At 32.2% G+C, this 23,056-nt stretch overlaps 1 protein-coding gene across 3 annotated transcripts in view; it reads right to left on the bottom strand.

The window, feature by feature from the left end:
* Positions 1-13,242: 13,242 nt before the first annotated feature.
* LOC142228982 (proton-coupled amino acid transporter 1) overlaps positions 13,243-23,056 on the bottom strand; it is a 57,732-nt gene continuing 47,918 nt past the window's right edge. For 2 of the 3 annotated variants that reach the window (XM_075299511.1, XM_075299510.1), the window contains exons 2-7: positions 20,240-20,322; positions 19,791-20,151; positions 19,373-19,729; positions 14,797-14,891; positions 14,547-14,719; positions 13,243-13,890 (exon numbers count right to left, since the gene is read on the bottom strand). In XM_075299511.1, the coding sequence (XP_075155626.1) occupies positions 13,601-13,890; positions 14,547-14,719; positions 14,797-14,891; positions 19,373-19,729; positions 19,791-20,151; positions 20,240-20,322 (1,359 nt within the window). In that variant the 3' untranslated portion in view covers positions 13,243-13,600. Of the gene's footprint in view, positions 13,891-14,546; positions 14,720-14,796; positions 14,892-19,372; positions 19,730-19,790; positions 20,152-20,239; positions 20,325-23,056 lie in introns of those variants that run through there. The other variant, XM_075299512.1, reaches the window with a different exon arrangement.

Genomic DNA, 23,056 nt, shown 5'->3' with positions numbered 1-23,056 from the left:
AAAATTTTATTTCTTTGGAAAATTTTGTCAAAATTTGGTTTTTATGGAAAATTTTGTCAAATTTTTATTTATATAGAAAATTTTGTCAAAATTTTATTTCTATAGAAAATTTTGTCAAAATTTTTTTTCTATAGGAAATTTTGTCAATTTTTTTTCTATAGGAAATTTTCAAAATTTTATGTCTATAGAAAATTTTGTCAAAATTTAATTGCTATAGAAAATTTTGTCAAAGTTTTATTGCTATAGAAAATTTTATCAAAATTTTATTTTTACACACAATTTTATCAAAATTTTATTTCTACAGAAAATTTTGTCAAAATTTTATTTCTATAGAAAATTGTGTCAAAATTTTTATTTCTATAGAAAATTTTTTCAAAATTTCATTTCTATAGAAAATTTTGTCAAAATTTTATTTCTATAGAAAATTTTGTCAAAATTTTATTTCTATAGAAAATTTGTCAAAATTTTATTTGACAACATTTTCTATAGAAATATTTATTTCTATAGAAAATGTTGTCAAAATTTTTATTTCTATAGAAAATTTTGTCAAAATTTTATTTCTATAGAAAATTTTGTCAAAATTTTATTTCTATAGAAAATTTTGTCAAAATTTTATTTCTATAGAAAATTTTGTCAAAATTTTATTTCTATAGAATTTTTTTTTCAAAATTTTATTTCTATAGAAATTTTTGTCAAAATATTTATTTCTATAGAAAATGTTGTCAAAATTTTTATTTCTATAGAAAATTTGTCAAAATATTTATTTCTATAGAAAATGTTGTCAAAATTTTTATTTCTATAGAAAATGGTGCCAAAATTTTATTTCTATAGAAAACTTTGCCAACATTTTATTTCTATAGAAAATTTTGCAAAATTTTATTTCTATAGAAAATTTTGCCAAAATTTTTATTTCTGTAGAAAATTTTGTCAAAATTTTATTTCTTTGGAAAATTTTGTCAAAATTTGATTTTTATGGAAAATTTTGTCAAAATTTTATTTATATAGAAAATTTTGTCAAAATTTTATTTCTATAGAAAATTTTGTCAAAATTTTATTTCAATAGATTTTTTTTTTTCAAAATTTTATTTCTATAGAAAATTTTGTCAGTGTAGTGTATATATACATGTATACACATATGTCTGTAAGTCCTCTCACGTTGAAAAATAACCACAACTATTAACCAGGTGTTGAAAATGTTTAATTTTCAAACTATTTATTCACGTCATTTGTGTGTTTCAATCACTTTCATAACGACCCATAACTATGGCAAGTCTTAACACCCACAAAGTGGGTTAAGTGATCATAAATGCTAAAATAGTACAACTTATTTGACAACTGCAACGTGATTTGGTTTTTTAAATAGGTAAACATAGTTGGGATTTTATTATTATTAATTTGTTGTGGTTCTTCCCCATCAAAGTTTAATGACATTGTCTCCCAATTCTATTAAACAGCAATGCAATATATGTGTGTAATGGAAATAGAGAAGAAAAAAATATAAAAATTGAATTCATTCTGTCGTTGTTCAAACAAAGCCGTAATTCACCGGCTATAAAACCGGAAACTGACATTGAGCTTTAACTAAAGTTAGTTCAAATGTGTACAGTGACTGACTGAGTTCCTGATTCTTTATGGAGCATTGACTTACATTCTATGTCTATTTGAGATAATCAATTGATCGTTCGTTGAATTTTAATTATATTGGATGTAAACATTTAAATAATGTTACAATTGCACATATTGTTAATGTACTTTTAGATTGATTAAAATCATTTTGTTTTCGACCTTGCAGAATTTAAAAAAATGTTTTTTTTGTGCTCAGGATTATAAAGGGTTGCATAACTTATTTCGATACAAGGTCTGACCTAGAGATGAGCACGTGAGTAAATTTTAACTGGCGTTCATGATTTACCGCTTCTTCTCAAAAAGTGCTGTCGCTAGGCTTTTGCGTTAAGAGCATATGCTTAGAAGGAGAAACACATTCTCACATATGCTTTTGTACCAGAGTCATTCTCTCAACCATAGTAAAGTGGGTAGTGTTGTCAGAATTGACGACAAATTCTCATAATTGACAAAAATTAAATAAAATTCTGATATGAAGATTTTTGTGACTACTATGAGTCGAAAAGTGATTTTCTCACGAATACTTTTTTGAATTTACTACTTAACTTAGAGTTAAGGATTAAGGCAAAATGTACTGCCCCTTCTAGAATTGTTAGAATTTGTCATAGTTAATTCGACTGACGCTAAAGAAATATTCACAGGAAGTTTTCCTGTGAATACACAATTGACGGATACTGCTAATTTATTACTAATTAACAAGTATACGAAGGTTGCCTTTTATATTTCGGAATTAGAGAGCAAAAACAAATATTAATAATCGAAAAGCGGCTTGTTGTTTTTTGATTGAGGTACCTCCAAAATATGCATTCACAACGAATCAACTTTCAACTGGCAAACAAATGGTTGTGTACAGCTCAGAATTGACTGTTCTGCCTTGTTCTAGTGTTTTTTTCGTAAAAACTGGTCCTACTACTAATACCAATCTCACCATGGGTCACACGACGATCTTGCAATATCGGCGCAAAGCATAAATGGTTTCCGGAACAACAACTGATTTTTGACGACCTTCACGAAATTCGTCTTAGAGAGAACTACGACTTCGGTTAAATTCACCGTACCACCGATAAATACTGGCCCTTAACTGAGCGTCATTGCAATCCATGTCGAAAGTTTTGAAAAATAATCGCATGAAAACAACATCTTTTAAGTTGCTGTAAACAATAAAAATAGCGCTCGTATATCAAAATATAAATAAAATAATAATAAAATTTTGATATAATTTTCTATAGAAATAAAATTTTGACAACATTTTCTATAGAAATAAAATTTTGACAAAATTTTCTATAGAAATAGAATTCTGATAAAATTTTCTCTAGAAATACAATTTTGGCAAAATTTTTTATAGAAATAAAATTTTGAGAAAATTTTCTATAGAAATAAATTTTTTTTTTAAAGTTTCTATAGAAATAAAGTTTTGACAAAATATTCTATAGAAATAAAATTTTCTATAGATATAAAATGTTGACAAAATTTTGTATAGAAATAAAATTGTGATACAATTTTCTATAGAAATAAAATTTTGAGAAAATTTTCTATAGAAATACAATTTTGACAAAATTTTTTATAGAAATTAAATTTTGATTGTTTCTCCAAATTTTGGTAGATTATTTTTGGCTCGAGTGGCAACTGTGACCATAATGCCCTTGAAACATATTCGACCGGGGATATATTAAGGATGCCTTTGAATTACCCTATATGGTATGTATCAGGGCTGTGGAGCCGGAGTCCGAGTCTTGGAGTCGGAGTCTGAAGATTTTGCTGGAGTCGGAGTCGTAAAAATTTTGCTCGACTCCGACTCCGGCTAAACCAAATTTTTTAAAACACTTCACCTTTTTGTAACTTAGCAAGTTTTTATGAAAATCAACTTCCAATTACGGCTATCTTTTTATGTTTCCTAGAATGTTAGACTAGCAGATGGGCTGGATCGATCCATTTTAATGCCCATATCAATTTATTTGAAATATTTCGAACAATCGAAATTATTTTTTTTTATTTTATTTCAAGACCATATACATATGTGGAATATTGACAGAAAATTTTTTCAAAGTTTTTTTTTTTTTATAGAAAATTTTGTCAAAATGTTATTTCTATAAAAAGGTTTGTCAAAATTTTATTTCTATAGCAAATGTTGTCAAAATTTTATTTCTATAAAAAATTTATTCAAAATTTTATTACTATAGAAATATTTTGTTTTTATAGAAAATTTAGTCAAAATTTTATTTGTATAAAAAATTGAGTCAAAATTTTGTTTCTATAGAATATTTCGCAAAATTGTATTTCTATAGAAAATTTTGCAAAATTTTGTTTGCTACACAAAAAATTTTTTCAAAATTTTATTTCTATTGATAATTTTATTTCTATAAAAATTGAAGTCAAAATTTTATTTCTATAGAAAATTTTGCCAAAATTTTATAGTAATAGATTTTTTATTAGAAAATTTAGTCAAAATTTTATTTCTATAGAAAATTTAGTCAAAATTTTTCTAAAATTGTATTTTTATACCCTGCTCCACACTATGGAACAGGGTATTATAAGTTAGTGCATATGTTTGCAACACCCAGAAGGAGACGAGATAGACACATGGTGTCTTTGGCAAAAATGCTCAGGGTGGGCTCTTGAGTCGATATAGCGATGTCCGTCTGTCCGTCTGTCCGTGAACACATTTTTGTAATCAAAGTCTAGGTCGCAGTTTTAGTCCAATCGACTTCAAATTTGGCACAAGTATGTGTTTTGGCTCAGAATAGATCCCTATTGATTTTGGAAGAAATCGGTTCAGATTTAGATATAGCTCCCATATATATCTTTCGCCCGATATGGACTAATACGGTCCCAGAAGCCAGAGTTTTACCACAATTTGGTTGAAATTTTGCACACGGAGTAGAATTAGCATTGTGGCTATGCGTGCCAAATTTTGTTGAAATCGGTTCAGATTTAGATATATCTCCCATATATAGCTTTCGGCCGATTTACACTCATATCACCACAGAGGCCAATTTTTTGTTCCGATTTAGTTGAAATTTTGCACAGGGAGTAGAATTAGCATTGTAGCTATGCGTGCCAAATTTGGTTGAAATCGGTTCAGATTTAGATATATCTCCCATATATAGCTTTCGCCCGATTTACACTCATATGACCACAGAGGCCAATTTTTAACTCCGATTTAGTTGAAATTTTGCACAGGGAGTAGAATTAGCATTGTTGCTATCTATGCGTGCCAAATTTGGTTGAAATCGGTTCAGATTTAGATATAGCTCCCATATATATGTTTTTCTGATTTCGACAAAAATGGTCAAAATACCAACATTTTCCTTGTAAAATCGCCACTGCTTAGTCAAAAAGTTGTAAAAATGGCTCTAATTTTCCTAAACTTCTAATACATATATATCGAGCGATAAATCATAAATAAACTTTTTCGAAGTTTCTTAAAATTGCTTCAGATTTAAACGTTTCACATATTTTTTTACTAACATTGTGTTCCACCCTAGTGCATTAGCCGACTTAAATTTTGAGTCTATAGATTTTGTAGAAGTCTATCAAATTCTTCCAGATCGAGTGATATTTAAATGTATGTATTTGGGACAAACCTTTAGATATAGCTCCCAACACATTTGACGGATGTGATATGGTATCGAAAATTTAGATCTACAAAGTGGTGCAGGGTATAATATTGTCGGCCCCGCCCGACTTTAGACTTTTCTTACTTGTTATTGATAATTTTTTCAAAATTTTATTTCTATAAGAAAAAATTGTCAAATTTTATTTCTATAGCAAATTTTCTCAATTTTTTTTTACTGATGCTCACTGATACTCACTGCTATAAAAAATGTATTCAAAATTTTATTACTATAGAAATATTTTTTTCTATATAAAATTTAGTCAAAATTGTATTTCTATAGAATATTTCGCAAAATTGTATTTCTATAGAAAATTTTGCAAAATTTTGTTTGTTACACAAAAATTTTTTCAAAATTTTATTTCGATTGATAATTTTATTTCTATAAAAATTTAAGTCAAAATTTTATTTCTATAGAAAATTTTGCCAAAATTTTATAGTAATAGATTTTTTTATTAGAAAATTTGGTCAACATTTTATTTCTATAGAAAATTTAGTCAAAATTTTGTTTCTGTAGAATATTTTGCAGAATATTATTTACTACACAAAAATTTTTCTAAAATTGTATTTTTATTGATAATTTTTTCAAAATTTTATTTCTATAAGAAAAAATTGTCAAATTTTATTTCTATAGCAAATTTTCTCAACATTTTTTTTCTTACTGATGCTCACTGATACTCACTGCTATAAAAAATGTATTCAAAATTTTATTACTATAGAAATATTTTTTTCTATATAAAATTTAGTCAAAAATTTATTTCTATAGAAAATTTAGTCAATATTTTGTTTCTATAGAATATTTTGCAAAATTTTATTTCTATAGAAAATTTTGCAAAATTTTGTTTACTACACATTTTTTTTAAATTGTATTTCTATTGATAATTTTTTCAAACTTTTATTTCTATAACAAATTTTGCAAAATTTTCTTTCTATAAAAATTTTATTCAAAATTTTATTTCTATATATTTGGTCAAAATTTTATTTCTATATAAAATTTTGCAAAATTTTATTTATTAGACAAAAATTTTTCCAAAATTATATGCTGACTGCTAAGTCGAAAACTTGTAGAAATGATTCAAATTTTCAAATTTTTCAATGAATGAATCATAAATGCATTTTTGCGAAATTGTCTAAACAATTATAAATATTTCCCAAATATTGCCCGAGATTTTGTAGAAGTCTGATTTGAGATTTTATCAAAATGTAGATCTAAATACAAAGTTGTGCAGAGTATATTATAATCGGCCCGCCCGACTTCAGACTTTCCTTGCATTTTTATTTTTTTGCTAAAATTGTATTACGTCCCATAACATTAGATTTAAATTTTAAGTACATAGATTTTTTAGAAGTATATACAATTTTGTCTAAATCGATTCAGATTCAAATTCATGCATATGAGAATATTAACCTTTATATAGCACGCAACAAATTTAAAGGATTTGAGATAGTATCAATAATTTTGATCCACAAATACATATACTGTTGGTATCTTCTCATATTATGATGGGATAATGATATAAATTATTTTATTTTTTCAACATTGCCCTAAATTTGAAATATAGAGTTCAATTGGCATCTAATGTGAAATTAAGGCCTTTTTTGCACACATAAATAAATACGATACTTTATATCGATCCACTTACGGTACCCCCACAATAGAACTACAAATTAGTGGTAATAAAATGAGATTTAGTTATATCACCCGGAGTCGACTCCGGAATCTGAGTCGAGCTGATGAAAAATGCTGGAGTCGGAGTCGAGCAAAATTGGCTCGACTCCACAGCCCTGGTATGTATGATTTTCGGTAGAAAAAAAGGTCTAAACATATAAATATTGCGCAAATTTCGTTCCCATCTATTCATCTATCGAATGATTCAATCAATCAATAAAATTCATTTACAGATACCTATTTAATATACCCAGCACTTTTCATTCCCATTAAAATCAATACCATCACGTTTGTATGGTTGATACGATCGGTTTCTTATTAGGAATGGTCAGTTTATCAATCAATTTTTAATTGCCCGATTGCCTTGACATTTAAAAATTAAGGAGTAATATTTAATTGTCCCATCAACTAATATACGAGGTTTTCTTAAATCGACACAAAAATGGTAAGAAACATTTATACCAAAAAGTAGTTTAAATTAAAAAATCTAAAATGACTAAATCCAAAAATTGTTTTAAAATATATCGGGAATAAATTAGTTTGGAGCAAAGAATTTTAAATCTACAATTAATGAAATTTTAAATAGAATCAAATTTTCTTCTATAGCTATTTTAAATAGAAAATTCGCTGGAAAAGGTCGGAAAAAAGATGATATAGACTTGTTTATTTGTATTTATATTCACTGACCTAAACAGCCCATTAAAATAAACAAAAAGTTATTTTCCGTTTAGGGTGCTGTTAATATTGTAGCTCTTGTTGTAGCCCCTGATATTCGTATGATTATGAAAAAAGGTTTTTGAAGAGAATGAAAAATCTTTAAAATTAAGTACATTTTAATCATTACAGAGTTCAGCGTATCCACAATAACGTGTTTTTTGTGTGTGAAATTTATTGGGGATTTTTGTGAGGAAGTTTAATATCAGGCCTGGCCTGGCAAACGCATTCGCAAAAAGTTTACGAATTGGCCATCTGACTAGAGGTGTGCGCGTGAGGGAGTTTTCACGCACGCTCACGCACGCTCACAAATTCAAAATGTCATTCACGCACAATCACGCACGCCTGTTTTAGAATTGCTCACACTCACGCACGCTCACGAATGAATTCGTAACATTCACGCACGATCACGCACGCCCGTTTTTGAATTGCTCACACTCACGCACGCTCACGAATGAATTCGTAACATTCACGCACGATCACGCACGCCCGTTTTGGAATTGCTCACACTCACGCACGCTCACGAATGAATTCGTAACATTCACGCACGAAGGTTTTTATTGATTCACGCTCACTCACGTTCACGAACCAAAATCCTGCAAAGATAAACACTCACGATTGCAGAATAGTGACTACCGCACGCTCACGACGGGATATATCAACTCACGCACGTTCACGAACAACAAACTTATTCACGCACACTCACGATTCGAAAAAAAAACTACTCACGCACGTTCACGAACAATGAAACGTACTTCCACACACTCACGATTCATAAAAAACTATTCACGCACGCTCACGATGTAAAATGCAACTCACGCACGTTCACGACTATTATACTTACAAAACAAACGAAAAAATGTAATTCACGAATGAGTACGAACTTAAAAACTTACTCACTCTCGCTCGTGATACAAATGAGCTACCCACACAAATTCGCCAAAATATTTCTAATTAAAAATCTGAAGTTGAAAACGTACTCAATTAAAAAATTAACAGATACAATTAACATTTTAATCAAATCAAAATATAAATTCAATTAAAATTTGGATTGATTTTGGCCGAAAAACTTAATTAATTTTTAATTGAGGCAATCAATGATTTATAGTGTTATTGTTTACTTATTTTATTTTTTATTATATTATAATTACATATATTATAATTATACTATATAGAATTATTTTTTTACATCTAAGCCAAAATTTAATGAACCAATGAAACCAATTATTTCCGAAAATTATTAATTTTTTATTTGGAAGTATGTTTTCAATTTAAAAATGTAAAAATGTTCAATCATTATTATACCCTTCACCACTACTGTGGTACAGGGTATAATAAGTTTGTGCATTTGTATGTAACGCCAAGAAGGAAAAGTCTGAGACCCATCGTTTAGTATACCGATCGTCTTAGAATTAAATTCTGAGTCGATTTAGCGATGTCTGTCTGTCTGTTGTGTATTTTTGTGTTGTCTGTTGGTGTATTTTTGTGTGCAAAGTACAGCTCGCAGTTTTAGTCCGATTGTCCTAAAATTTGGTATAGGGTCCTGTTTCGGCTCAAAGACGATCCCTATTGATTTTGGGATCGGTTCAGATTTAGATATAGCTGCCATATATATTTTTCACCGATCTGGTCATAATTGGCGTGTATATCAACCGATCTTCCTCAAATTCCGTACATCCGAATATTTTACTAGTCTCGAAAAACTTGCCAAATATCAGCCAAATCGGTTCAGATTTAGATATAGCTCCCATATATAGCTTTCGCCCGATTTACACTTATTTTCCCACAGAGGCCAATTTTTTGCTCCGATTTAGTTGAAATTTTGCATAGGGAGTAGAATTAGCATTGTAACTATGCGTGCCAAATTTGGTTGAAATCGGTTCAGATTTAGATATAGCTCCCATATATAGCTTTCGCCCGATATGAACTTATATGGCCCCAGAAGACAGAGTTTTACCCCACTTTGCTTAACATTTTGCACAAGAAGAACGTGAATTTCATCGTGAGCGTGAATTTTTCGTGAATGTGAGTTTCTTCGTGAGCGTGAATTTTCTCGTGAGCGTGAATTTTTCGTGAACGTGATTTTTTTCGTGAACGTGAATGTTATCGTGAGTGTGAAGTTTTCGTGAATGTGAATTTCTTCGTGAACGTGAATTTCTTCGTGAGCGTGAAGTTTGTCGTGAGCGTGAATTGTTCGTGAATGTGAATTTTTTCGTGAACGTGAATTTTGTCGTGAGCGTGATTTTGAAAAAAATTTACTCACGCACATTCACGAACAGAATTTGATGTTCACGCACGATCACGCACGACACATTTTTGTTCAGTCCCATTCACGCACATTCACGTGATTTGGTCAAAATTTCATTCACGAATCACGTGACTCACGCGTGAATCACGCGTGTCACGAAAATTTCGTGTCACGCGCACACCTCTACATCTGACTACTCACAATTTTGCTGAATTTAAATTGCTCGTGTTTGAGCTTGCGATTTAAATATTTTACGGCTTTTTAATGCCATTAGGACAAAATATGTCTAAAAACAAAAGTGATGTAATAGGCAATATGCTTAAGAGTTGATTTGTACCAATGAAGCCCATATCCGAAGTTTATTTCTTGGAAAAAATAATCATTTTCTAATACTCCAAAAATCATTTTCTAATACTACTTGATTCAACCCACTAAAGTAATGTATCGCTTGGCAACCCCGAAAATTAATCGTTGTGAAAAAAACACGAGATTTGCGTTGCCATGCTGTAAACATGAATTTTATTTGCAATCTTGCGAATGTGCGAACACACAAATTTTATACGCACGATTTCTAATCGTTTCAAATACACGACAATATGTGAAAACCAGAAAATGCTTCTAACAGGTTGGCTGATAAGTCCCCGGTCTAACAAAGAAAAACACATTTTTTGTGTCAAAATTCGTTTTTATTATTCAACATAGTCCCCTTCAAGAGCGATACAACGATTATAATGACCTTCCAATTTTTTGATACCATTTTGGTAGTACTCCTTCGGTTGTGCCTCAAAATAGGCCTCAGTTTCGGCGATCACCTCCTCATTGCAGCCAATTTTTTTCCCTGCGAGCATCCTTTTGAGGTCTGAGAACAAGAAAAATCGATGGGGGCCAGATCTGGAGAATACGGTGGGTGGGGAAGCAATTCGAAGCCCAATTCATGAATTTTTGCCAACGTTCTCAATGACTTGTGGTACGGTGCGTTGTCTTGGTGAAACAACACTTTCTTCTTCTTCATATGGGACCGTTTTGCCGCGATTTCGACCTTCAAACGCCCCAATAACGCCATATAATAGTCAGTGTTGATGGTTTTTCCCTTCTCAAGAAAATCGATAAAAATTATTCCATGCGCATCCCAAAAAACAGAGGCCATTACTTTGCCAGCGGACTTTAGAATCTTTCCACGCTTCGGTCGCTGTCCACTCAGCCGACTGTCGATTGGACTCAGGAGTGTAGTGATGGAGTCATGTTTCATCCATTGTCACATATCGACGGAAAAACTCGGGTGTATTACGAGTTAACAGCTGCAAACACCGCTCAGAATCATCAACACGTTGTTGTTTTTGGTCAAATGAGAGCTCACGCGGCACCCATTTTGCACAGAGCTTCCGCATATCCAAATATTGATGAATGATATGACCAACACGTTCCTTTGATATCTTTAAGGCCTCTGCTATATCGATCAACTTCATTTTACGGTCATTCAAAATCATTTTGTGGATTTTTTTGATGTTTTCGTCGGTAACCACCTCTTTCGGTCGTCCACTGCGTTCACCGTCCTCCGTGCTCATTTCACCACGCTTGAATTTTGCATACCAATCTATTATTGTTAATTTCTCTGGGGCAAAGTCCGGAAACTCATTATCAAGCCAAGTTTTTGCTTCCATCGTATTTTTTCCCTTCAGAAAGCAGTATTTTATCAAAACTCGAAATTCTTTTTTTCCATTTTTTTCACAATAACAAAAGTTGCTTCACAAAAGACGCTCTATCTCACAAACTAATTGACTTACTAGCGACGCCATCTATGTGTCAGACCGGGGACTTATCAGCCAACCTGTTATAAATTGGGCATTTTTCTTCCAATTTGGGGAAGAGTCAGAAAAATACTGGCAACACTGCAAGCATCAGACTACGATGGTTCAATTCTGAAAAAGCTCTATGGTGTTGACACTATTCTTGATTTATGGGGATTTGTATCATTGGCTTATATGGAGATGTGAGATTAGGAGACAGAAGACGGAAATGTGGGGTTAACTTTTAAGGTGACATTGAAGACTGCACTACACAGTGTGACATACGAAATTCGAGGATTTCGAGAAGCTGTGGAAATTACCTGTTAGTAATTTACACTTTTTTTAACAAGGAAACAGAATATAAAAACCAAAAAATTTGAATTGAAAAAAAATTTTTGGATATTCAATCAGAAACTGTCAGACGATAAATAACATTTTAAAATTTACAAAAAATTATAATCTGTGATACAAGAAATTAAACCAATAGCGCGAAATATTGTGATATATATTAGAAAAGATAGAACGTTTTATTTTACGTGAAAATACAAAGAAATTGAGCAAAATTTGGAGCTGGTACCAGCTAGAAATCAACCCGCCCCAGAAATTTTTGAGTACAGAAATATATACAGTAGTACGTTCGGCCGGGCCGAATCTTAAATACCCACCACCATGAATCAAATATAATAGTTTCCTTTGGAAATTTCAGGGGGGTTTGATTACAGATATTTTCCCAAGCAGATCAGTTCAACCAGTACGCTTCCCACAGATAAATGTAAAGATTTTCCTAGGAAGACTAGATCAGATTCTGAACTTATAAGAATCATTTGTTTTTGTTTGAGTTTTAGAGGAATCATAAACATCTCTTGTAAGTGTGCAAGAAAATGATGAAATAACGCCTTGATTTGAAATCTAAAATCTGTAGATTTTCATCCCAATTATTAAAAATGATTACGAGAAGTAAAATCTGGAAATTTTGTATTCAGTTTCAAGCAATTTTCATAATCAGTGCGCCTTCTATACCCTCAATAAGTTAAATCGGTCTATATAGAGGCCTTACCAAATGGCCCGATAAAACTAAATCATGTACACTTTGTTATAGGTCTAAAATGCCAAAAAAAAATGCAATTTGTGGCAAATCGGATAAAAACTACAATTTCTAGAAACGGTAGGAGTTAAATCGGGTGTAATGGGGGCTATACCAAAACATCGAAGGATACACACAGTATTCATCACATCTAATTGTAGTTCTAGACCCCAAATCGGAGGGCCGGTTTATAAGGGGGCTATATCAAAAACTTTATCGATACACAATATATTCAGCACACTCTTTATGGTCCTAGAATACCTCTTGATTTCCAATTTCAGGCAAATTGGATAAAAACTACGGATTCTAGAAGCTCAAGAAGTAAAATCGAGAGATCGGTCTATATGGGGGCTATATGAAAACATGGACCGGTACTCACCATTTTCGACACACGTCTTTATAGCCGTAGAATACTTTTAGATTTCAAATTTCAGATTAGTGACACGAACTTCACTAGTACTGTGTTGACCTACATATTGGCAGCACAGCGTTGGAGAAAAAAGGTTATTTTTGAATTTTCCAAAAAACCCGGCTATAAGACGGATGGAGTTATGTATTTTTTTTGTTCTATATTTTTCAAAATATATATACTTACTAAATATAATATGTCGTATATAATGTTTGTCTACTATATATATGTATATGTACATATTAAGATTTTATGCATAAATTACTAACTAAAGAATTTGAGGTAATTTTTAATATAATTAACAACTAATTTGCTTTTTTTATATTTTTAACTTACACACTAACAAAACAAATATTAGTATTATTTTTATTTTTATTTAAGTTGATGATCTCTCTCGCTCTAATGTATGTGGATGTCTGTCTGTCTGTGCTTGTATATAGAACTGGGATAATTTCATGAATTCGAATCCATATTTAGGGGTTCCATTGTCTTGGATTCCGAACCGAATTCTTTGATAATTTCCGATAGACTTTCATATGTGCCAGCAATGAAACCAGCAAAGGCCAATATCAAAATAATCGTATTCTTCAAATACATCATAAGTCTAGAGCAGGTACTCGAAATATCACGTTTAACAATCAATTCAATGATCGGTGGGAATACCAGGGCCAAAGCGGTGGAACACAATGAACCAATCAACGAAATGAAAAGGCCCAAATTGGGTACAAGTTCAGCAATGCCCACTGTAAGAAAAAAAATATAGAATAGAAAATTGTATTAAAGTCATACTCGTAAATATTTTGTGCCCATATGTAATAAGAACTTTTAGTCAATGTGGTGAAATCGGGCTGCCACTTTAACCTAACCAGCCTTGTGTTTTTATTTTATTATACTGAAAAAACAGTGAACCCACCAGGAAGAAAAATTTTGGTTAGTTTTAGAAAATTTCGATTATTTTTAGAAAATTTTAACTAAACAGTATTACAAACGCTGACATCACGCCGATATCACAAAAATAAGTAAATATTTTTGGACAAATTCAAGAAAACTTATTAGATATAATTAAGTTTTTTCACTTGTTAAAAAATTGGAGTTCAAAAAATTGGAGCCATACGAAGTTCAAGATGGCCGCATTATTGGTAAAATTTACAAATTTTAAGAAATTCTGAACTATTTTGTGGGAGACACGAATTTAGTTAATCTTTATGCTTCATTTGTGTATAATTTTTTCCTCTGTTTTAGTTAATTTGACTAACGTACGCAAAAAAATATTAATGTCATGGAAACTTTCTTAAAATAGTTCCATGAACTAAAAGAGAGTTAAATCGGCTTTAGTGAAATATAGGGTTCACATTTTTTTGAGTGTAGCAACAATTTGTGGCATTATTTTTATACTTACATGTAACCACTACCATAAATGTCCTGAATGTCAAATTGGCCGCCAATGAATGATTGTAACATTTGAATGTCTCTATCACAGTCGGTAACATAATCTGTATGGCTATATGGAATTGTAGAGGATAACCGAATAGTACACCCATCGATACCATGGCCTTCACAATTTGTGCTCCACTTTTTTTATTGGAAGAAGAAAAAAAAGAACATTTGTATAATTTGTTGATATACACAATTTTTTAATTCATACTTACATTGTATCTCCCAAATTAAGAGTCAAACTTCCAGCTACATTATCTCCCCATTTACTGTAACCTACAAAACCGGCCGTCATGAACATAAGGGTGACCTGAAATGGAAGAAAACGTAAGATTAGAAAAGGCTGAATGTCGGTTATAAAATCGGCAAAATAACGTGTAAACACAACCATGTCGCCAGTCGCGATGTTTGCGTTTAAGCCCTTGGGTGAATGAAAACTTTCGTATCGCATACTAATACGGCGTTCTCACAAAGCATATTTTGGAGTTTGAAATGTTTTCCCTTTAGGTTGAGTTACATATTATGTGTTAATCCGTGCGTTTATGGAAGGGTTGATATTTTTCAGTTTGAAGCACTCTAACAAAACTATTGCCTTTAAAGAGAAAATTCAACTCTTCAATCAACGGACGCATCAACGAACCTTTTATGAGCATTTCAAAATGAGTCGTTTTTCCCATACAATAAATCAATTTCAAAACACAAGTTTTTTTCCAAAACACATCAATTTTAGAATGTGAACTCACCTAATTTTTAATATTCTCTGACTAAACAAACACTTTTCAAAATATATGTTAAATTTTTTGAAAAATATTTCATAGAAAAAACGAATAAACAAAGGCTTCATAGAAAAGTGGAAATAACTTAAAATTTTTTTTTCTTGGCGCGGTTGGCTGATAGGTCCCCGGTCTGACACATAGATGGCGTCGCTAGTATTAAATGTATATTATTTTTATATAGTACCAATCTTCAAATGATCCGTGTCAAAATTTGACGTCTATAAGTCAATTAGTTTGTGAGATAGAGCGTCTTTTGTGAAGCAAATTTTGTTATTGTGAAAAAAATGGAAAAAAAAGGAATTTCGTGTTTTGATAAAATACTGTTTTCTGAAGGGGAAAAATACGGTGGAAGCAAAAACTTGGCTTGATAATTAGTTTCCTGACTCTGCCCCAGGGAAATCAACAATAATTGATTGGTGTGCAAAATTCAAGCGTGGTGAAATGAGCACGGAGGACGGTGAACGCAGTGGACGCCCGAAAGAGGTGGTTACCGATGAAAACATCAAAAAAATCCACAACATGTTTTTGAATGACCGTAAAATGGAGATGATCGAGATAGCAGAGGCCTTAATGATATCAAAGGAACGTGTTGGTCATATCATTAATCAATATTTGGATATGCGGAAGCTCTGTGCAAAATGGGTGCCGCGCGAGCTCACATTTGACCAAAAACAACAACGTGTTGATGATTCTGACCGGTGTTTGCAGCTATTAACTCGTAATACACCCTAGTTTTTGCGATGATATGTGACAATGGATGAAACATGGCTCCATCACTACACTCCTGAGTCCAATCGACAGTCGGCTGAGTGGACAGCGATCGGTGAACCGTCTCCGAAGCGTGGAAAGACTCAAAAGTCCGCTGGCAAAGTAATGGCCTCTGTTTTTTGGGATGCGCATGGAAATATTTTTATCGATTATCTTGAGAAGGGAAAAACCATCAACAGTGGCTATTATATGGCGTTATTGGAGCATTTGGAGGTTGAAATCGCGGCAAAACGCCCCATATGAAGAAGAAGAAAGTGTTGTTCCACCAAGACCATAAGCGTAGGAAGGCCTCTGGGGAGGGGGCTTAGACCCCCCCAGAAAAAGTTTAGCCCCCCCCAGAATTTGAAAACCTATTTACGATTTTCCATTTTTATAAAAATTAAACAAGTATATACAACCGCACAAAGTTACGCTAAAGACTTTCATGCACAATCGAATTACTTCGGTTGTGGTCGCAGTTGCCGATGGCAATGTTTGAAGTCTGATATTTATGAAATGAAGCTGTGGTTGTGATTTAGTTTATTATTTTGTTTAGTCTGATTTAGTCAATTTAATTAAAAAAAATAGTAATTGATAATAAAACTATTCTTTCATAAATTAATATCTTAATAATGCTGCAAAAAACGTCGCCAAAAAAGAAGCGAAAATGTTCTTTTTGGGTCCGGGAGTGGTGCAAAATTGGCGTAGAAGCGATGAATGTAATATGAATTTGTCATAGGAGGGATGTCAATCGAACAGCCGTTGCAATTGATTTGCATCACTTCTTAAGGTGTGATCCGAATTCAGTGTTTTGAATGTGAATTAGAAAATTGTGTGATATTTTCCCAGCTAAATAATTTTTATATTTTTTATAATTTTTAATGCATTCCAAAAGCTTGATTGAATCATTTTCCCTCGAATATTTTCAAAAAGTATTGATTTTTCTATAATGGATTTGTCATTTTTGTGGCAAAATTTGAATAATTTGTACTACTTTATTTATTCTTACTCTTTTTTTAAACTAGTTGAAAAAAAGAAAACAAAAATTACGTATTAAAATATGAAAAAAATTAAGTAAAAAACTTCCTGTGTAGTTAAAATAATTAATTTCTTTGTGGAAGTGCTTTTAAAGTTGTGCCTTTAGAACAACTCCCATATTTTTTTTTTGCTGGGAAAAGTGTGGAACTACTTTAAGTTGCTTTATTATAAATTAATTGTCGAGTTATTTTGATGTTTAATTTTTTATTAATTTTTATGAAATAAAACATTAATTGAAGTTATAAGTTCAGTCTATACATTTTTAGCTAGGGGGGCTATAGCCCCCCCTAGGAAGATTGTCTAGCTACGCTAATGACCAAGACAACGCACCGTGCCACAAGTCATTGAGAACGATGGCAAAAATTCATGAATTGGGCTTCGAATTGCTTCCCCACCCACCGTATTCTCCAGATCTGGCCTCCAGCGACTTTTTCTTGTTCTCAGACCTCAAAAGGATGCTCGCAGGGAAAACATTTGGCTGCAGTGAAGAGGTGATCGCCGAAACTGAGGCCTATTTTCAGGCAAAACCGAATGAGTACTACCAAAATGGTATCAAAAATTGGAAGGTCGTTATAATCGTTGTATCGCTCTTGAAGGGAACTATGTAGAATAATAAAAACGAATTTTGACAAAAAAAATGTGTTTTTCTTTGTTAGACCGGGGACTTATCAGCCAACCTGTTACATAGCCCAGTGGATAGTGTGCGGGCTTACAAACTGTAAATTTGAAAAAAAAAAAATATATAAAATCGAATAATTTCTTCTACATTGTTTGTATTACAGAAAAAGGTGCTAAGGATTACACCCCATAGTTCAATACAACTGATTTAATTAAATAGTTTATCATTTTCGTGGAACGAATCTACTTTGACACAATCTGTTATAAAAATAAATATTTTTTGGGTGTAGAAGGGTGCTGGCATTATCGCGCTAAATTGGCATTTTTTTCACGGTTACTTTTCCTTAATAAAATAAAATTTATTAAATTTTTGCATTGGATCATTCCCCATCGAGTTATAATAAAATTTGCAAAAACAAAAAATATATAATTTTGTTATTATGCAAAATTGTCTCAGAAGCATTGAATTTTACATGGGCTTATTAATGGGAGGTAAAATGAAGGATTCTTATATATCAGCTCAAAAGAATTTCTTGTGAAATGCAAATTAAGTCCATTTCTAGAAGAACATGCAGTAAACTTCCAAAGCCTGTAACTCCAACAATGGGCCTTTCCGACAAAAATGTTACATCGCAAAAACCAATACGCTGGCTAAATTGAGCCAATCCACTATGGGCGGAAATCGCAAAACAGCGACAAAAAAAAATCAAATTTTCAAAATGAAAAATTATTGGATGTTCCAATTGAAATTACTTTTGAATATCTTGGAAAGTACAAATCGAAAGTTAATTTAAAACTTGGCAACCCTGTCCATTAGAAAAAAGCTGCCACTGTTTGCCAAAATTTATGCAAATTGCGTGTACTCAAAGAGAGCAAAAATTGAAAATTTCGCGCTTAATTTTGAATTTGTGGTTTCAACAGTGCTGTTTATTTGTGAAAAGTTTAGTACATACGTATTTTTGCGAGGAATAGAACTAGTGTTGTTAACGATTGTTAATGACAATCTTTATTTGTTATTGTTCGTGAGGAAGTATACTTTTACGTGCTGTGAAGTTTGTCTGCCCAAACTTGCCCATACTAAAATAAATGTAATTTTTCTAGAAACAGTGAAGAACAAAATAGCGAATTAATCTCATCTTGGCTGAAAAACAAAAAAGATAGAGATGCTATCTTTACTTTCTGGAACAGTTCAATGCCACATAAAACCGACAAAGAATTAATCAAATTAAGTAAAAGCCACAAGAAAACCAAAATAAAGGTCCTATGGCCAAAATTGGGAAAATTGGCAAATACGTATGTATGGGATTTATATATAAATCTGAACCGATTTCGATGATTTTTTGCAGGTACAGTTAGTACTACAGAAGGTTACATTCTGCCAAATTTGAGTAGTAACACACCTGGATTGCCTCAAATTTTCAATTTCCGCCCATAGTGCAATCGGGCAACTTTAACTAAAGTAGATATAAACCATTTTCAGACACCAAAAATTTTCCCAGAAACGATACGACCATAAATTCTAGAGACGCATTCGAAGTATCATTATTACTCCAAAAAATTTATAGATTTTCTGTTCTCTTTTGAAAATGAAAAAATTATAAGAAATACTTACGAAAAACATGCCGACATTCAGGACTCCCATGGGGCGATCAAAATTATGTGGATTTGCCATAGCATTTTTCAAAGGTAACACTAAGGCAATACCCTCAAAGGCAAATATGGCTGTACCAAAATATAAGGCCAAATCCATGGGATTTGTATAGAGTTTACGGTCACCAACTTCGGGAAGGCCATCCTTGAGGCCATAGTACATGGTGATACTCAGACCACAAATCATGCAAATATTAGCAATAAACGATACCGGGGTCAAATACTTCAAATTGGTTATCATGGAACTAAGCCAAATTGGCAAGAAGGTAATCAACATCACATAGTGAACATCAAGATGAATGTCATAGGCTAAAAGGATCTGAAATGCAAAGAAAAAAGTGGTTAAAATATTCATTCCTTCCAAAATCCTTTCTTCTTACCTGCTTCACATTTGTACTGATAAACACAAAGTAAATACAACAGAAACCCAACTGGGTTACACAGATAAATAGGTTAACCAACATTTTCATGGTCTTGGATAGTTTCTGTGTAGCTCTGGGACCCATTTCAAAACATTGCTCTATGGTCTCAGCAAAGTCGGGATATTTCTCGGAATTTCTTAGGGTCTTCATTTTAATCGAGGAGTTTATGAGCATATGTTGACAATGTATGGATACCAAGGCTATGAGAACGGTGAGTATGGGTGCCACCAGCAAACCACCATGCATAAAGGCAAACCCCATGGCATATAGTCCTGGTCCAATGTTACCTTTGAGTAGATGTATAAAAGACTGAAAATAGCTGGCAATGTTAGGAACGAACACATTTTCGTGTGTTAGAGTATTCAAATGAAAATGTCCGTAGATATTGTAACTCTTATCGATCTCACCTGGTGGGAATTTCCTTTTTAATGTGATCATCGACATTTGGGGCTTCCGGTATCCGTGTTATGGGCGCTGGTGGTTTCTTTTTCTGCAAGAGAGAAAACATATTTTAGGTTTTGTTTATTTTTATTTTATTTGTTTTGTTTAAAATTCAAAAATTATTTGTTTAGAGCTACCAACCCACATTTCAAATTTAAATCAAAATTGAATGTTCATTAGATTTTTTTAGATATACAAAAAATTATGGCATGTTATTGAGTTTCTTGGTAAAGTAAAAGGGGTAATGTTCGTTTTACAAAAGGAAAAATGCAAAAGTTTGAGACCATTTTCCAGTGTATGTCTCTAGTAAATGGACATTCATACAATAATTATAGCTGATATTTTTTGGGTTTGATGACAGATGTTCCCAAACAGAGCAGTTCAACTAGTAAACTTCCCGAAGATAAATTTAAAGATTCTACCTACGAAGACTATATAAGATTCTGGATTTATAAGAATCAATATTGTTTGAGTTTTAGAGGAATCATAAACATATCGTGTAAGCGTGCAAGAAGATGATGAAATAACTCCTTGATTTGAAATCTAAAATCTATAGATTTTTACGCCCATTATTTAAATGATTACGAGAAGTAAAATCTGCAAATTCTACATTCAGTTTCAAGCAATTTTCATGATCAGTGCGCCTTCTATACCCTCAAGAAGAGAAATATGTCTATACCAAATGGAAATAGGTCTTACCAAATGGACCGATAAAAACTAAATCCGATGCACGGACCGTAGAAGCTTAAGAAGTAAAATCAGGAGATCGGTCTATATGGGGGCTATATCAAAACATGGACCGATACTCACCATTTTTGGCACACCTCTCTATGGTCCCACAATACCTCTAGATTGCCAATTTCAAGCAAATTGGATAAAAACTACGGATTCTATAAGCCCAAGAAGTAAAATCAGGAGATCGGTCTATATGGTGGCTATATCAAAACATGGACCGATACCCACCATTTTTAGCACACCTCTTTATGGTCCCAAAATACCTCTAGATTTGCAATTTCAGGCAAATTGGATAAAAACTACTGTTTCTATAAGCCCAAGATCCCAAATGGGGAGGTTGGTTTATATGGGGACTATATCAAAACCTGGACCGATATAGCCCATCTTCGAACTTGACCTGCCTGCATACAAAAGAAATTTGAAAATTGGTACGTGATGTTAGTATAGGTCTCTAACAACCATGCAAAAATTGGTCCATATCGGTCCATAATTACATATAGCCTCCATATAAACCGATCCCCCGATTTGGCTTGCGGAGCCTCTAAGAGAAGCAAATTTCATCCGATCCTGTTGAAATTTCGTACATGGTGTTAGTATATGGTCTCTAACAACCATGCAAAAATTGGTCCATATCGGTCCATAATTATATATAGCCCCATATAAATCGATCCCCAGATTTGTCCTCCTGAGCCTCTTGGAGGAGCAAAATTCATCCGATCCGGTTGAAATTTGGAACATGGTGTTAGAATGTGGTCTCTAACAAACACGCAAGAATTGGTCCATATCGGTCCATAATTATATATAGCTCCCATATAAACCGTTCCCCAGATTTGATATCCGTAGCCTCTTGGAGGAGCAAAATTCATCCGATCCGGTTGAAATTTGCAACGTGGTGTTAGTATATGGCCGCTAATAACCATGCCAAAATTGGCCCATATCGGTCTATAGTTATATATAGCCGATCCCCAACCACACAAAAAGTATCCCATATCGGTTTGTAATCATGGTTGCCACTTGAGCCAAAAACAATCTTCCAAAATGTTATTTCTATAGAAAATTTTGTCAAAATTTTATTTCTATAGAAAATTTTGCCAAAATTTTATTCCTATAGAAAATTTTGTCAATTTTTTTTTACTATTTTTATTGTTTGAATAAATTCATTTTACACAATAATTTAATAATTATATTTTAAGAGTTCAGTTACATAACACAACTTTTCAACTTAAACATAATTTTTAAACTTTGAATAATTTATGGTATCTAAATAACAAATGAAACGGGGAATATTAATGAAGGAAAAAACCCCGTGAATCTTTGTCAAATTTTATTTCTATAGAAAATTTTGGCAAAATTTTATTTCTATAGAAAATTTTGTCAAAATTTTAATTCTATAGAGAATGTTGTAAAAATTTAATTCTATCGGACATTTTGTCAAAATGTTATTTCTATAGAAAATTTTCTATAGAAAATTTTGCCAAAATTTTATTCCTATAGAAAATTTTGTCAAAATTTTTTTTTCTATAGAAAATTTTGTTAAAATCTTATTTCTATAGAAAATTTTGATAAAATCTTATTTCTATAGAACATTTTGTCCAAATTTAATTTCTATAGAAAATGTTGTCAAGTAATTTGATTGTGGATGACAGTATTCAGTAGAAGTTTCTACGCAATCCAAGGTGGGGGGTACATAAGCTTCGGCCTGGCCGAACTTCGAACAAAACATCGGTTTGATGGGTCATCCGCCCTGGGTGGGCACCAAATAACTTCTTTTTATTCACGTAGAAAAATTTGAACACAAAAACGAAAAAAATAAAATTTGTTTCCTAGAATCAAGTACGCAAAACTAAAATTTAAAAGAGAATTAAGTCATAAATGTATCTATAATTCAATTATCCGCTTCTTTGGCTCGGAATCAATACCAAAAGCATTAGTGTAATCCCACCTCAGTAATGCTGGTGACATTTCTGAGGGTTTCAAAGCTTCTCTAAGTGGTTTCACTGTAATGTGGAACGCCGTTCGGACTCGGCTATAAAAAGGAGGCCCCTTGT

The sequence above is a fragment of the Haematobia irritans genome, chromosome 3 (genome assembly GCF_050003625.1).
Source record: "Haematobia irritans isolate KBUSLIRL chromosome 3, ASM5000362v1, whole genome shotgun sequence".
Classification (NCBI taxonomy): Eukaryota; Metazoa; Arthropoda; class Insecta; order Diptera; family Muscidae; genus Haematobia; species Haematobia irritans.
Note: the sequence above shows the minus strand (reverse complement) of the source record. Positions and strands in the feature narration are given on the sequence as shown.